The sequence below is a fragment of the Corythoichthys intestinalis genome, chromosome 5 (assembly GCF_030265065.1).
Source record: "Corythoichthys intestinalis isolate RoL2023-P3 chromosome 5, ASM3026506v1, whole genome shotgun sequence".
NCBI lineage: Eukaryota > Metazoa > Chordata > Actinopteri > Syngnathiformes > Syngnathidae > Corythoichthys > Corythoichthys intestinalis.
Window position 1 is genome coordinate 12,385,836 of NC_080399.1, and position 16,488 is coordinate 12,402,323.

The 16,488-nt window shown below is 37.4% G+C and overlaps 1 protein-coding gene across 3 annotated transcripts in view; it reads right to left on the bottom strand.

Annotated features, from left to right (window-relative positions):
* wwox (WW domain containing oxidoreductase) overlaps positions 1 to 16,488 on the bottom strand; it is a 449,092-nt gene that overhangs the window by 153,889 nt on the left and 278,715 nt on the right. Inside the window, exon 9 of one of the 3 annotated variants that reach the window (XM_057836009.1) lies at positions 9,553 to 14,578. The exons of the other annotated variants lie outside the window; for them this stretch is intronic. Within the exon in view, the coding sequence (XP_057691992.1) occupies positions 14,558 to 14,578 (21 nt within the window). The 3' untranslated portion in view covers positions 9,553 to 14,557. Of the gene's footprint in view, positions 1 to 9,552; positions 14,579 to 16,488 lie in introns of those variants that run through there. 3 annotated transcript variants of the gene reach the window in all.

Here is a 16,488-nt window from a genome sequence, read left to right on the forward strand (position 1 = left end):
AAATTTTACGCAAGATGCACAAAAATCACCAAATGCAGAGATGATCACCTATATTTTCACGATCAAGAGCAATATTTAACATATATAAATAAGCTTTTGTCCAAAATAGCAAATTCATTTTTTTTAATTGAGTGCAAGTTTTCAACAGCTAATAAATCACTCAAATTTCACATCAGAAACTTAATACTTGAGGAAAGCATGAAGAATCATCTTAATTTTACTCGACAAAAGAAAAATTTGCGTTTTTCTATATACAATCACAACTTATTTACTGGCAGGTTGAATTCCGCTATTGTGTAGAGATTAGGGCTGTCAAATGATTAAAATTTTTAATCGAGTTAATCAAAGCTTAAAAATTAATTAATCGTAATTAATCACAATTCAAACCATCTATAAAATATGCCATATTTTTCTGTAAATTATTGTTGGAATGGAAAGATAAGACACAACATACTGTACATAAGTACTGTATTTGTTTATTATAACAATATATCAACAAGATGGCATTAACATTAACATTCTGTTAAAGCGATCCATGGATAGAAAGACTTGTAGTTCTTAAAAGATAAATGTTAGTACAAGTTCTAGAAATTTTATATTAAAACCCCTCTTAATGTTTTCGTTTGAATAAAATTCATAATTTTTTTTTAATCAAAAAATAAAATAGTAGCTCACTATTGTTGATGTCAATAATTACACAATGCTCATTGTGCTGAAACCCATAAAATCACTCGCACCCAAGCGCCAGCAGAGGGCGACAAAACACAAAAAAACACAAGTAACAAGTGGACATCACACTGTGCTGTCATTTTAATCTGTTTGAGCGGGGCTTGTGCGTTAATTGCGTCAAATATTTTAACGTGATTAATTAAAAATTTAATTACCGCCCGTTAACGCGATAATTTTGACAGCCCTAGTAGAGATGCAAAATCCAACATGGCGGCCGTCACAAAACAAAGAGCTTTTTAAGATGAAAATTCTTGTAAATAAATGCTTAAATCGGGGAATATCTATATATACGAATGTAAAACAGTCTAGATTCTTGGTTAAAAGCAAAAAACATGGAGTTGTCTTTCATTTTACATAAATATTTCAAGCCAAAGTTACTATACTGCGTAATCCAACATGGCAACCATCGCGAAACAACAAGATTTTTAAGTTGAACATTTTTGTAAATAATTGCTTAAATCGCGGAATTTCTATAGAATTGAATGTAAAACAGTCTATATTACTGGTTAAAAGCAAAAAACAGGCAGTTATCATTCATTTCAAGCCAAAGTTACACTAATTTTATCAAAAAAAAATTCACAATGTTGGTGCATGGTGCTATTTAATTTAATGATTACCTTGAATTCTTGACCAAATCACTCAAGACACTCCTGCCTGCTTGTATGCAGTAAAAACTTTGTTCTATTTACACTGAAATCTGACGTTAGAATGCAGCGTGTGTTTGAGCTTATCAGAGTGAAAGCCAACTCAACGTTCTGCCTGGGTCGGCCCACTACGGAAAGGCGTGGTGCAATGTCTGTGGGAGCTGTCTTGTCAACTGATGGTGGATTCTATGTACCAGCATTTATAAAAATTTCTGCCCTTCCATCCTATTTATGTTTTTCTTCACTATCACATTTCAGAAAAAATCTTTTTTTCCTCCAAATTATTGGACAAGATTTTTCCACTGGGTTGCACATGCTAAAGGTCTGTCACTTTAAAAAGATCAAATCTTACAAATCATGAAGCTACATTTTATGTTACTTCAGTTTTCTTCGTGTAATATTTATTTGATGATCGTGGGATGAAAAAATTAAAATGAAAACACAAAGCAGGACTCTTGCATGTTGACTGTCGCCAAAGAGTCGCTCACCTCCAATTGGTTTCTACACGACAGCTGAATTAAATCCAAAACACATTTGGTGAAAAATCAATTCCCTTGGTTCTCCGCTCATCCCCTCACACAAGGCCCACCCTTTACACTCTCCATCTCACAGCACATAGCCCTGGACCACTGATAAATATTCATTTTTCTCCCCTATTTATTTTTACAGAAGGGAAAAAGCTGCGATGGGCAAAATGAGAGCGGCACCTGACCAACAAAGTCAACCACAAACAAACACACACACACACATTAAAAATATCAAGTACTGTGCGTTCCGCAATCCCACACATGTATTATTTAAAGAATAATAAAACACAAAGTGTATTAAAAATAATATCGAACTCTTGAGAGCATGAAGTTTAGTTAGGTCAATTTACTCATATTATACAAATATGTAACGTATCCCTCCTATCCAAATAGCACTTGAAGATTTCCGACGATAATTACTTGACAAATGGTTGGCCCTTTTAAGTACCACATGAAAGAGTGTTAATGTGGGGGGTATAAAATAAAAATCATTTTTTCCACTGCTTCCAGACAAATGGCCAAAGCCCAAGAAATGCATGGGGGGTGGATAGAAGCTATTTAACGTTGCTTAAATATGCAGTGTGATTGGGTCCCGTGATTATATCGCAGCAAACGAGATCTTCTGTCTTCTGATGGAAACTTTGCAGCAGTCCAGAGCTGTTTAAAAATGCATCAAACATGCTGTCGGATTAGCGCTCCGTCTATGTCTTTCACGGGCCGCTTGAAGGGGAGACGAGGCGAGGCCTGCCTGGGCGGTGCACGGACGTCATCAAACGCCCTCATGTATCACCTCGGCTTGGATTTGCTTTAACTTCTTTAACATATTCATCGCTATTGAAAAATGGACGTTCAATCCATTTTGACAGGTTAGTTAACTCATTTGCTCCCAAAAACGTATATGTTCTATTTTTAATTGTTTCAGTGTCCCAAAAACATATTTATTAGAGCTGGGAATCTTTGGGCACCTAACGATTCGATTACGATTACGATTCAGAGGCTCCGATTCGATTATAAAACGATTATTGATGCACCCCCCTCCTTTTTTTTTTTTTTTTTAATGTTTTGTACATTAGTTCCAAATTTCTTCAAAAATCCTCTCAGGCTGAACCAAACTACTATTTCAGTATCAAGTTAACATATAACAGTAGACAAATATACAAAAATAACAGCAAATAAAAAACTCCAGTCCCCATTCTGTATCAGCAGCTTCAAACTGCATTCAATTAATTTGATGTTGTGAATCTACTGTTACAGTTAGGGTTGTTCCGAATATGTTTTTTTGCTCCCGATCATTTTAGTTTGAGTATCTGCCGATCCCGATATTTCCCGATCCGATTGCTTTTTTTTTTTTTTTTTGCTCCCGATTCAATTCCAATCATTCCCGATAATTTTTCCCGATCATATACATTTTGGCAATGCATTAAGAAAAAAATGAATGAAACTCAGACGAATATATACATTCAACATACAGTACATAAGTACTGTATTTGTTTATTATGACAATCAATCCTCAAGATGGCATTTACATTATTAACATTCTTACTTTGAGAGGGATCCACAGATAGAAAGACTTGTATTTCTCAAAGGATAAATGTGACTTTGTATATTGTGACTAAATATTGCCATCTAGTGTATTTGTTGAGCTTTCAGTAAATGATACTGTAGCCATTTAACTGTTCTGCCCAAATGCATGATGGGAAGTGCAACCATGACCGTGCATAGTGGCACCAATTGATAAATCTTCTCTGCGTTGGGAAGTAACATAGGTGTTAAGGAAAAGGTCAACCACTCGTTCTTCCCCACATTGCTTCCCACGATATTTCTAATTGTTGAGAGAGGGATTTTAAGGCTTTAAAATTAAAAAGAGGCTCCAAAGACTGCCAAAATCCTCTCTACTCATTTAACGCTGCCTGTTAGCTCTATATATAGGTAAAATGGCGCCATTATAGATTGAACGCGATAATGCGTGAGTGGGTCATGCAGCGCATGCGTTAAGTGCATTAAATATTTTAACGTGATTAATTAAAAAAAAATTAATTACCGCCGTTTACGCGATAAATTTGATAGCCCTACTTTAAGCCAAAACTACAGACTCTGGATGAATGTAAGACGTTTTGTCTGTAACGTTAAATACAATTAGAAAACGATTTAATTAAAAAAAAAAAAAAAAAATTTAAAAGGGCATGTCCGATATTTTTTGCCGATTCCGATACTTTGAAAATGACGTGATCGGACCCTGTTTAATGTGTGGTCATGTGTTGTGTGATGATGATGTGTGATATGGTGTGGTGTTGTTTAGTGGGTGGTAAAACCTGGTGTTTTTTCTTCTCTCTGACAACTGTCTGTGTTGACGAGGAGAGTGTGTGCATAATGTAAACATGATACAAGTCATACACACGTGCTTTTTATCGGAAATAATTCAATTATTTTTGTTCTGATGGTGATAATGTTGAGCTGTGGCTGTGGGTTTATGCTCATGTAGAGGACAGTATTTATTTTAATTTCATTTAGAATATTTCAGTTATTTTTTGATATTTTTATTTTTTTAACTTAACATTATACTTATTTTCCAATTTGCTGAACTCCATTCAACTTTTCTGTAAATAGTATTTTTTTGTTGTTGTTTGAACTTTTGTTCCAATGGCGTAGGTTTGGTCTTAATATTGGTAGGGACGAAATAACAGCATAACCTGCATGTAAACTTTTTTCTGGGGACGGGACATTAATATGACCAAACATATTTGGTGAATGGGGGTCAGGGCTACATTTCCCACCAATATGAACCTAATTAATTGATAGGCTAAATGATCAATGCAAAATAAAACTGTATTGACCTATACTAATTCTCACACTGCAAATTTATAACGTCTTAATCTGATAATTTTCGTTAAATCTACTCAAATAATTTTCGCCATTTTTTTATGAGTGATAAAGTCTAGTTGACAGATTAATACGTCAGATTCTTCGACTTACTTTAAGTAAATATTACTATTTGTCTGTATTGAGCCCATACATCTAAAAGTTGGTCATTTTTCACCTAAATCAAGAAAAAAATTATTTCACATAATGTCTTTTCTTTTAATATTAAATATTAAAGATGCACCGATACCGATACTAGTATCGGCAGGGGGCGCCGATCCGGCCCGAAATGGTGGTATCGGTATCGGCGAGTACCAACAAAGACGGCACCGATACCATTTACCGGTCCATTATTATAACATTTGACCACAGCCTTTTTCTCCTCCTGGCGCTCACTACACTCTGTCTCTGTGTTGTGTGATGACACGTGAACACCAAGCAGCTATCGCTATTGGCCTGCTCCACACCAATGAGAGCGGGCCAATAGCCACTCCTGACCAATCAGAAGGGGGCTTTTTCATATGGACGAAAAACAAACCAGGAAATATGGCGGCGCCGCGGCGGTCGGGAAATATTTCCAAATAGAAATCCCGTCGATTAAAATCAATGGCTGCATGCAAGATTTGCGGCCTGAAAGTTTGGAGATGTGGAGTCAAATCGGCCAGTTTCAATACCTCGAACTTGATAAAACATTTGAAGACGAAACGTGAACGAACACAACGAGTTTGAGCCTGCAAGAGCAGGACTGCTATCCAGAGGAAGAAGGCCGCTGGACCGGAGCAACAATCTCTGGTCAGTTCACTTCGTCTACTTTACTTTTATTGTCTTTTACTGAAAGAAATGCCGCAGTAATTTGGGAAGTGTTTCCAAAGTATTGTTGCCACCTTTCAGAAATAGAAATAAGGGACTCCCACCTCCCGAAAAAAAGGAGAGACGGGATGCTGTGGTCAATTATTATTACTTATAATTGTTAACGTCCGCAAATGCGGAAACAAGGTTGAACCTCGAAGCAGACAACAAGCGGGGGATACATAAAAGGGTTTAATGATTGCAAACAAAAAATAACACGCGATCGCGGGATAGTAGAAATAACCGTGACAGCAGGTCGACGGACAAACTAAGACGACAGGCAGCGGTTACAAACGAGAGCAGCACACTAACAGAAAATCCCAATGCAGGGGCATAACAAGCAAATGTAGCGAGATTATTGTGCCAGATGTCAAATAGCGATCAGCAAGGCAAATATCTCGGCAGCCTTCTCTGAGATCACCCGTGCTAAAATGCTGCGTTGATGAGCCTGCATTGGATTCAAGTGCCACGCCCCCACGCCCAGCAACAAAACACAATCTAACCAGCAGCAGAATGTGACAATAATTTCATGAAAGTTGCACTGTTTGGACTTTGAGAGGTTTAAAAAAGTTGATTCAGTTCATTCAGAGTTTATTATTATGAATTTATTTTTACTTTCTTACTGTTGGGCTAGTATTATACATGTTTTAATAATTTCACAAATTTAGCACTATTTTGGCCTTTGAGAGCCAAAGGTTTATTCAACTATTGTCTACTAGGGTTTAGTGTACTTTTTCCTATTTTGCAAAGGTAAGCAACAGCCTGACAAAGCCTTGATAGCAATGATTTCACATCCAATTATGTAGCTCTTTGGGAAAAAAAAAAAAAATATATATATATATATATAAACGGGGTGGTATTGGCATGGTATCGGTATCGGCCGATACTGCACAGCCAGGTATCGGTATCGGTATTGGGGCCAAAAAATGGTATCGGTGCAACACTATTAAATATACAAACTTTTTGCTTAAAATAAGTCTGTTAAGCTTATTTTCAGCTAGCTGCCGTGGCACAGTTGGTAGCCTGAGTTGTCCTGGGACCAAAGGGACAGCAGTTCAATTCCCGGCTATGACTGCCCATGGTCGAAGTGCCCTTGGGCAAGGCACTGAACCCTAACTTGCCCCCAATGGGTTGGCAGTGCCTTGCATGGCAGCAGCACCATTGGTGTGTGTGCGTGAAAGGGTAAATGTGTGCTAATGTAAAGCGCTTTGGGCATTATGACAATGTAGATAAAGCGCTGCATAAGTACTCTCCGGTTACCATTTTTATTTCAAGAAGCCTCAATGAGTAAAATCGACTTGAAGCACTGTAGCAGTAGCAAAATTAGTGGCGTGTTGCCCACCTCCACAATATTGATGTCTTTTTACATTACTTATAGTGGCTGCTGCTGGCAGAAAAAAACTAATATCCCTCGTCTTTGAAGGGGAGGTAGCATGTTGTATTTCTGTTGGGCTGTGAATGTGTGTATGTGTGTGTGGGGGGGGGGTTCAACTCATCAGCCAATCAAACGTGCGTTTGAAGTAAAAAAAAAAATGGACTGGCATATTCAGCGAGTGAAAAGTGATCAGTATAAGTCTGAACATAATGAAAGTACTGCAATTCAATTAATAATGGTGGGATCAATTCTATCCTTACAACATATAGGAAGACAATCTAAATGACCGATATATAACTGAAGTCATTATTCCTGTATGATGCAAATATGGTTGCTTAAAGTTGGTGGGGATAATTTGAGCATCCTGAAAAGTTGCTAGTGTTATGTCCCTACCGTCCCTATGCAAACCTATGCCCTTGTTTTGTTGTATATAGTCAATGGTGCACTTCTGTTTGCTGCGGGCCAAACCTAATAAAAGTACACTTCACCAATGTTTTTCTGACTACGCCATCAGTTCTTGAGGATTTTTTTTTGGAGCGGAAAGAACCGCGTGACACGCTCATTTTACTGTCAATCAAAAAGGGATTCAGCATCAGACAGATCTTCCAATCATCATGCAGAGAAGCAGAGCGTCCAGCCCAGCCAAGCCCCGTCCACTGCCCATTGAGCCCCAGAGACGCACCGCATCCGATGGGCAGCATAAACCCAGCATTTAGCCAATGACTCGTCTCATTTCGCTGTAGTGGAACAATGCTCTCTCAACTCGCACAACCTCCACATTGAAAGGACTGTGAAGCTGCGCAAATGAATGAACAGCAAGCCACACGTTGATCAGTGATAAGAAGTTAATCCTTAACTAAAGTTCAGCATGTTGTAGCACATATTTAGTCATTGGCATGTACACACAACAGTATACATTTGATCACTTATTTTTTGACACTCAGCTTCCCTTGCAATCTTAGAGCAATCGCCACTGGTCACTTGACGCATTTATTGCAAACGTAGCCATTATAGAGGAAAAGTAGAAATTATTTGAACAAAGTGACCGCGTGTCTTGGGCTACTTTGCGTATTAATTAGAATTTTATTCATTCCCGCTGGGTCCTGCGCTCTGCATTTTTTCCCCATCTTCCTCCACGCATTGGCCTCTCCTGAGCAAAGCGATGCATATGTTTTGGGCTGCTTTAGTTTCCGCGCTCATAATTGGGCTGAACTATGGGGAGCCCCACTCATCCCCTCTCTACATATCCACTGGGACGACCACTGTAAACACTGACTTGACTCTTCTGCTGCATTCAGCGCTCTGACAAACACAAGATTGCAGACACGACACCGGTCAGACAAATGAAATAGCGGACGACAAAAGAAGGGGGCGTGGGTCGGACCCTCGATTTCCAGAGGTGAACAAAGTAACGCCAACACGCTCTAAGCGATGCCCTCTCGCCTCACTCAATGACAGACTAAATAAATAAATTATTGAGAAGCCCCGGGAAGAGAAAAAAAAAGTGTTTGAAGAGTCCGAGGCTTTTCTCGAGCTCACCACGTTGCATCAGGGGGCCGCGGAGAGACGGGTAATGAAGGGCGGGCGGGAAGTTTTTCATAAAAATATGACCGCGTAAGCACTTGTGGTAAAAAAAGACGATGTTTAATTTGGAGTTCCTGCAAAAGGAGAAAAGTTTTTCTATGCGCCGCACAATAACGTCACACTCCAGCGAGCAAACAGGTCACGGCGCCTCCTTTGTGCAAAAGGGCTAACGGGCTGAATGAGCGTCAGCGTGGTATTAAGTCATCCCAAAATATTCTGCCTACTCCTGTCATTTGTAAATAAAATGATGTCAGAAAGGATGTTTATGTGACGAAATCCAATTATTGGGTTAGTCCGGCTGAAGGCCTACTGTAATCTTACCAAATCACATGTTTGACATTAGGAAGATGTGGGGAGAAAGGGATTTCCTGCAGAATGTAAACAGCTAATTGGACTGGAATACACCATATGCACACACTCAACAGATCCGGAGGAAATGCACTGATATATATGTATTTTATTTCATTTTCTTTCATCTTTACTAAGTTACTAAAGTACATTAAAAGTCTTTAAATGAGTTCATCACCAGCAGACGTCCCATTCATTTGAAGTGGGAGGCTGGCGTACATTCATTCGCTGCCAACCCTAACCCTTCAAATGGATTGGACAAGGGCTGCAACGATTAATCGATTAACTCGAGTAATTCGATTAGAAAAAAAGCTTCGAGTCAAATTTAGCTGCTTCGAGGATTCGTTGAGAGTGAAGTTGTAATTGTTTGTTTTGAAAGTGTTGTATTAATTTGAGTGGATACACTGCCCTCTAGTGGCAACGGTAAATATGCCATAACTCGTCCAACATGGCTCCCTGTTAAGACCAACTTAAGGTATGTTTTCGTTTGAGCCAATATGTTTGTTTATGCCTTCATTATTTAATTTAGAAGTATATTTTAGCATTTTTATGGTAACATGTGACTGTTTTGTTAGGAGCTTTGTATTTAAAAAAAAAAAAAAAAAAAAAAAAAAAAAAAAAGATCATTTTATAGCATATTAGCAGAGGTGGGTAGTAATGCATTACATGTAATCCGTTACATTTACTTGAGTAACCTTTTGAGAAAAATGTACTTCTAAGCCATATTTTTTACTTTTATTTGAGTAGATTTGTGAAGAAAAAATGCTACTCTTACACCGTTACTTTGGGCTACACAGGGTCATTACGTTTTTCCTCTTTATTCTACGTATTAGATTTTATTTTTATTTTTTTGCCAGATTAGCTCTACCAATTTCAACAATGAGGCGTCCATTACACCAATCTGATGCAAGCTTGCCGTTCTATGATCACACTAGCCTGTTCAATCACGTGGCGTCTTTAAAGCACCGTAAAAAAATTAATTATTTGACATAGAGCGCTGCCCTCAATATGCCTCGAAAGCAAGGATTTTAACCTTTCTCCCAATTTTTATTTGGCACCGATTGACCACGGATAGCTGGAGATATGATCCTTTTAATTTCATAATAGTAACTATGAAGGAACTATTTACTATTCAAACTAGGAACTATTTTCTCCACCAGAGGGCATGCTATTTGGACGAATAATGCTTCATTTGTCTTTTTTTTTTTTTTTTTTTTAATCTCGCCGGATTTCAATGACTTTTATTTTTTTCTATTTCTGTAATGGGTGATTGTACTGTGTCATTATAACAGCAGTTCATACAGATAAGTTTGTGCTGTGAGAAAAAAAATACAATTGTTAAAAAAAAAAAAAAGCAGTTACTCACAGTGTTCCTCATTACTTCATTACCTGAGTATTGTATTCACTGGATACTATTTTACTTGTACTTGAGTACATTTTTGGATGACTACTTCTACTTGTAATTGACTAATATTATTTTGAAGTAACACTACTCTTACTTGAGTACAATTTTTGGCTACTCTACCCACCTCTTTATTTAAGCTAGTGGACTTTTGCTATGAAAGTTAGCCAATTGTTCTTTTGTTACACTTAGATCCCCATTTTTTTTTTTTTTTTTTTTTAATAGCGTTTGAGGCTAAGCTAAGGTATCTTAATTTAGCTTTAAATGCATTTATTGCTCAAACGAAAGTTTAATTCTGCATTGTTTGAAGAAAATTTTATTTTGTATTTGCATTTAATGCTCTTTTGAAAGTGCAATCTTTGAAGCCAAAATAAATGTTATTGTTGGCATAAACACTTGTTTCTTTGTTTAACAATTCCTGAAATTTATTCTGCTACGCATTAGATGTTCATAATCCAATTACTCGATTATTCGAACTAAGTAAACAATAGATTAATCGATTACCCAAGTAATCAATAGCTGCAGCCCTAGATTTGGACATCTAGCGAAGTCATTGGCAGCTTATAAGTTAAACAGACCTGACATAAATGTGAAATGTATCAAGTAGTGCTGTAACATACTTGTATTTACCGTAATTTCACGAATATAAGGCGCACCCGTGTATAATGCGCACCCCAAATTTACTTGTAAAATTTGGGGGAAATTATTGTACCCGTTTATAACGCGCACCCTAATTTTAGCACCAATAAATAGAAGAATACAAGAAAACAGAGCTCGTGTACAGATACAGAGATGTCATTTTACTGACTGGTGAAACACAGCACAAGCATAGCACATTGGTAGTTCAAAACATTACCGTAAACTGACAATATTTACGGTGATAATATGATTTGACAACTTCTCCAACTTACCAGAATCTAGGAGAAAACAAAACGGATGTGACTTTTCTTTTAAAAACTGCTGTATAACTTGCTCGTTTCCTCATGGTGAATAAATGTTTCTTCCATGGATTGATACGGTAAAACTACTGAACTATTGTTATTTGGGTTTGAGTTTCCCGAGGGACCGATATAGTTGACGGACACAGGAAGTGTGTGTCCTTACACTTGTTATCCTCCGAATTGTGGAGCTGCAATAAACGTCGACTCAAATGAGTTCAAGAAACTAAATTCTGTGCTTTATGAAGAGTGAAAAAAGCAGAATTTAACACAGACGAAATCATTCGGCCGATTAGTGTGAAGTATTACCGAAACAAAATGGTGACGTCACGTACCGTAATGGTCGGCAACGGGTCGCCGCATACGTTTCTTCAACACAACGTGGCCGTGTCAATGAAAAAAAATCGGTTTATATATATATGTAATACATATATATTTCTGTCTCCATCCATGTACCCGTTTATAATGCGCACCATGAGTTTACAAGTTGATTTTGGGGGAAAAAAAGTGCGCGTTATATTCGGGAAATTACGGTAATGATATTTAGGGTTTTCCCGATCACATATTTTTGCGCCCGAGTAACCTGATTTTGAGGCTCTACCGATACCGATCCAATACTGTTAAATGTATTAAGGGGTGGAGTACATCCAATTAAAAAATATTTCCATATTTCGAGATTTTATCTATGCTATCTTACCATTAGCTTCTCGTGCCAGCTAGCATAACATTCTCCTACAGGCAGCGTTTACTTTTTTTTTTTTTTTTGTTACTTTGTAGCTCCTAAAATAAAAATAAAATAAATAAAAAAAAAAATAATAATAAAAAAAAAAACATTTTAAAAACTTGATTTTTTCCCCCCACACCGATTCAAATTGCCTGAAGATGACCTGATCAAGCCAGATTTTGGATCACGTGATCGGATCACGGATATCTCTACTGTAAAGAGAAGTGGCCCAGTAGCATATATATTTTTGCACAAACGTAAAGATATCTACAAGAATAAATCAGAACAAATCAGCAACCCGCGGGCCATTTGCGGTCAGTGGGACAGTATTTTGCGTCCCCTTACATAACATCGCAGTGTTTATACAGTCCGCGTGTCATTGCCTTGCCCTTATTTTAATTATTATTATTATATATATATATATTTTTTAATGTAACGGTGTCACAGTTTCAAAACCGCAAAAACATTCCGTCCTTCTGTCCCTATTAGCTATTTTTATGTCCCAAAAATGCAGGGAGAAATCCCTCGCTTGAAGCTGCAAGGCTCAACCCTCCTCCACCCTTTGTTGCCCAGTGTCAGTAAGTCAGCTGTGCTACATGATGGCTGGAGGAGGTGAAACTCCTGAAATTTTTCCCTCCATCCCAGATAACAAAATCGCTGGTATGGTAATACTTCGGCTACAGAAAAGTTAAAGACGGCGGTGGCTGCCATTGAGGCAAAACCTCCAATATAATTTCACATTTATACAAAACTAAATGTTAGTAAACATTCTCATGAACGTTTGCCACCAGCTACCAGAGCTTGTTTAGTGTGTGGTGATGTGTTGTGTGATGATGATGTGGTGTTGTTGAGTGGGTGGTAAAACGTGGTGTTTTTTTCTCTCTGACAACTGTCTGTGTTGACGAGGAGAGTGTGTGCATAATGTAAACATGATACGAGTCATACACACGTGCTTTTTATCAGAAATATTTCAATTATTTTTGTTCTGATAGTGGTAATGTTACTGCTACTATTACTACGGTAATACTGTCACTTAAAGGACAGTATTTATTTTAATTTTATTTAGAATAATTCAGTTATTTTTTATATTTTTTTATTTTTAACTTAACATTATACTTATTTTCCAATTTGCTAATAGGTTTTGAAAACTAAAAATCCTGTTCAATGGAAAAAATGTTTATTTATTTATTTATTTATTTTTTTTGATACCCAGATATCTCAAAGTAACACATTTTAGAGCTCTATTTGCAATACTGTGATACCGTGAAACTGTGATATTTTTGCTGAATTTTATCATACCATCAGAATCTCATACCGATATATGCCTAATCACACTACAAGCTAGCATTGCTTAGGTTCATTTTCAACCGTATTTGCAAAGAAGTTAGTGAAAGTTAATTAGCAACAGTCACTTGACAGTTTTAAGAACTCTTTGATATGGCTAGAATGTTACGGTTAGCTTAGCTTTGCTCAAATTAGAGGAAAAATATATTTGGCGGCGCTTTTTTTCGTCTTTTTTTTTACAAAGCATCGGATTGGGATGCGAAATCAGGAGATTTGGACACGGACTCATATAGAAAAATATGATCAGGTCATCCCTAATTACTGTATTGGCCCGAATATAAGACTGTGTTTTTTGCATTGAAATAAGATTGAAAAAGAGGGGATCGTTTTATATTCGCGGTCTAGACATTATACCCATCCACGACGCTAGATGACGCCAGATATCATTGAAGCAATGTTCTGTTATGATAGATCTCAGCTACTCTCCCCATTCACGAAGCTAGATGGCCCCAGATATCATTGAAGAGATGTTCTGTCATGACAGATCTCAGCTACTAGTTTAACCAGTTTGCATTATTTTATTGCAATGTTTTTCCTTCTTCAGATTTTAGGACTACAGTTACAGTTAGACTTCACTTTCATGGTAATGCAGTTATTGCAATTTTGTTGTTTTATCACAATAGATTGGTTTATTTACATTTCAAAACCAAAAGCAATTCATTTACGAATGTGATTGCACTTTAGTTTAAATATTTAAATGTTCAGATATTAAGACTTGAATGAGGCAAAATAACATGCTTTTTCTCTCAAATATATTGTTATAATCATTTGTTTCAGATGTACTGTAAATATGTTCTGTATAAAAGTTAATTTGGTGTTCAAAAAGTCTTTTCAAATTTGAGTCTTGAAAAAGAGGGGGTCGTCTTATAATCAGGGTCGTCTTATATTCGGGCCAATACGGTACACATTTTGATCTTTTTGTTGAAAATTGCATTTTTTAATTGTTTTGTTGAATCACTCATTACATGGGAGAAGTGATGGTGGAATATCCAGCATGCTTAGCGTTGGCTTTTTCTTAAATTGTTATTAATAATTATGCGTTTTTAGTCTTTGTGGTGAAATGTGGCAAGTTAGAATTCTACCTACATCATGGAAAGGACTGTGTTTGACTTTGGAGGTTCTACTGTAATAGACCTGGGAGCATCTACTCACACAACTGTCTCTTTTTCATTAATCTTCTCCCAGGCCGTGTCCTCTGCTGCCTGACATGGGTTCGGGAGGTGGTATGCTGCGGTCAAAGGCCACAGGAGTTCCCCTGACAAATAAGAGCAGATGGGGAGGGACCACCTCATAGGAGAATACATACAAGGCATGAGACGAGGGTGAGTCAGACAGGTGGACTTTAACTGCGTGCGCCAAGTCTTGTTTTTTAAACGTGAAGACAAATAAATAAGACCACAATCTGTTGTTTGTGCTTTAATGCCGCCAGATGCGTGTTTCCTTCCTCTTGCAACTCTATACGCATCATCCAACTTCATTAGTCTCTTCCCTAAATCATGTTACTAGTGTAAACTGATAAAAGACTGATCTTTTCAATTCCCCCAAATTGGACATTTAACCTACACGAAAAAACATGTACTTTTACTGATCAGCGCCTTTTTTTAAGAACATAAGGAAAGTGAGGTAGTATTACGTCATTATTTTGACGATCTCCCATATGTGTTTGACGGCTGCTATGCTATATTTTACAAGCATGTGAACCAAAACGCTGATTTATATGCATTCTCATTATGCAAATGCCAACATATGCTCAGAGTTAACTGCGCACTCCAGCGCATTTTGCGCGCCAAAAATACAATGTAGACTCTTTTTTTCTGAGGTACTACAGCCCCGGTTTCAAACTCAAGGCTTGGGGGCCAGATCTTGCCCGCCACATCATTTTGTGTGGGCCGCGAAAGTAAATCATGAGCATGGAATTCATGATTCTCTTTAACATGATAAATCAAAATTGATTGGATGTCTAACGCTGTCACTGGCTGCTAATGTAAAAATTTATGAGATTACATTAAAGCTGTTCGAACAGTAGGAAGCAGTGTTGTTTTTGGCAGCCATTTTAATTTTCGTCTTAGTCCTTTGGACGAAAATACTTATTAGTCTTAGTCATATTTAAGTAATTTCATATGTGTTGGTCTTCGTCTAGGTTTAGTCAACAATTCTCAAAATATTTTCGTCTATAAACTTCAAAAGTTTTAGTCCATGAATAAATAAATAAATAAATAAATAAATAAAAGGCTTCCAACAATTTTTAATTAATATGACAAACGAGCACATAACTGTAGTCTACAAGGAGATCACCATTTTCATGATTATCATACACACTCAGCTGGAAAACAGAACCTAATTTGCAATTAATTAAACTCACCTGCCACAAACTGTATTCAAATGTTTTCAAAGAGTTTAAGAAGACACAGAGTCAGCGCGCTAAATGCTAATGCTAACTCAACTGCTATGCTAACGCGAACGCTATGCTAACGCTACAAGTTAGTCACAAAAGGAGCCTGGAATGGGCACACACTTAAGCATGTGTGTGTTTGGGGGGGGGGGGGGGGGGGGGTAGCACGTCACATGACGTGACGCAACCAAACACTACTAAATGCATTCTAACTGCACATGCAATGCGAATTGTGAATTTATGATGGAAACTATGGCAAATTTTCATCTTGTTCTCGTGTCGTCATACGACAACTAGCACCCATCTCGTTATGTTTTCGTAATAACAATAATAATAATAAAATTTATTTCTAAAGTGCTTTTCAAGACACGCAAAGACACTTTACAAGAAAGATGGGAGCACAATAGCTCAACAGGAATAACAAAACAGTCATAAAATTACATTAAAAGGAGGATAAGAGTAAATAAAAAGTTTAAATTGTCAGGATAAAACTGAAATAAGGATCACGGTGGATAAGAAAGTGTAAAACAGGTGTGTTTTGAGTCTGGATTTGAAAAGTGAAAGGGTAGATATATATTGCGAAGATCGAGGGGTAGGGAGTTCCAGATCTGGGGGCACAGTCACTAAAAGCTCTGGAACCGAAGGTGGCAAGACAGACACAGAGGACCGAAAGGTGGAGGATAGAAGAGGAGCAAAATGAACGGGAGGGGGGGGCATACATAGGGAGGAGCCAGGCCATGGAGTACTTTAAAGGTAATTACAAGGATGTTGTA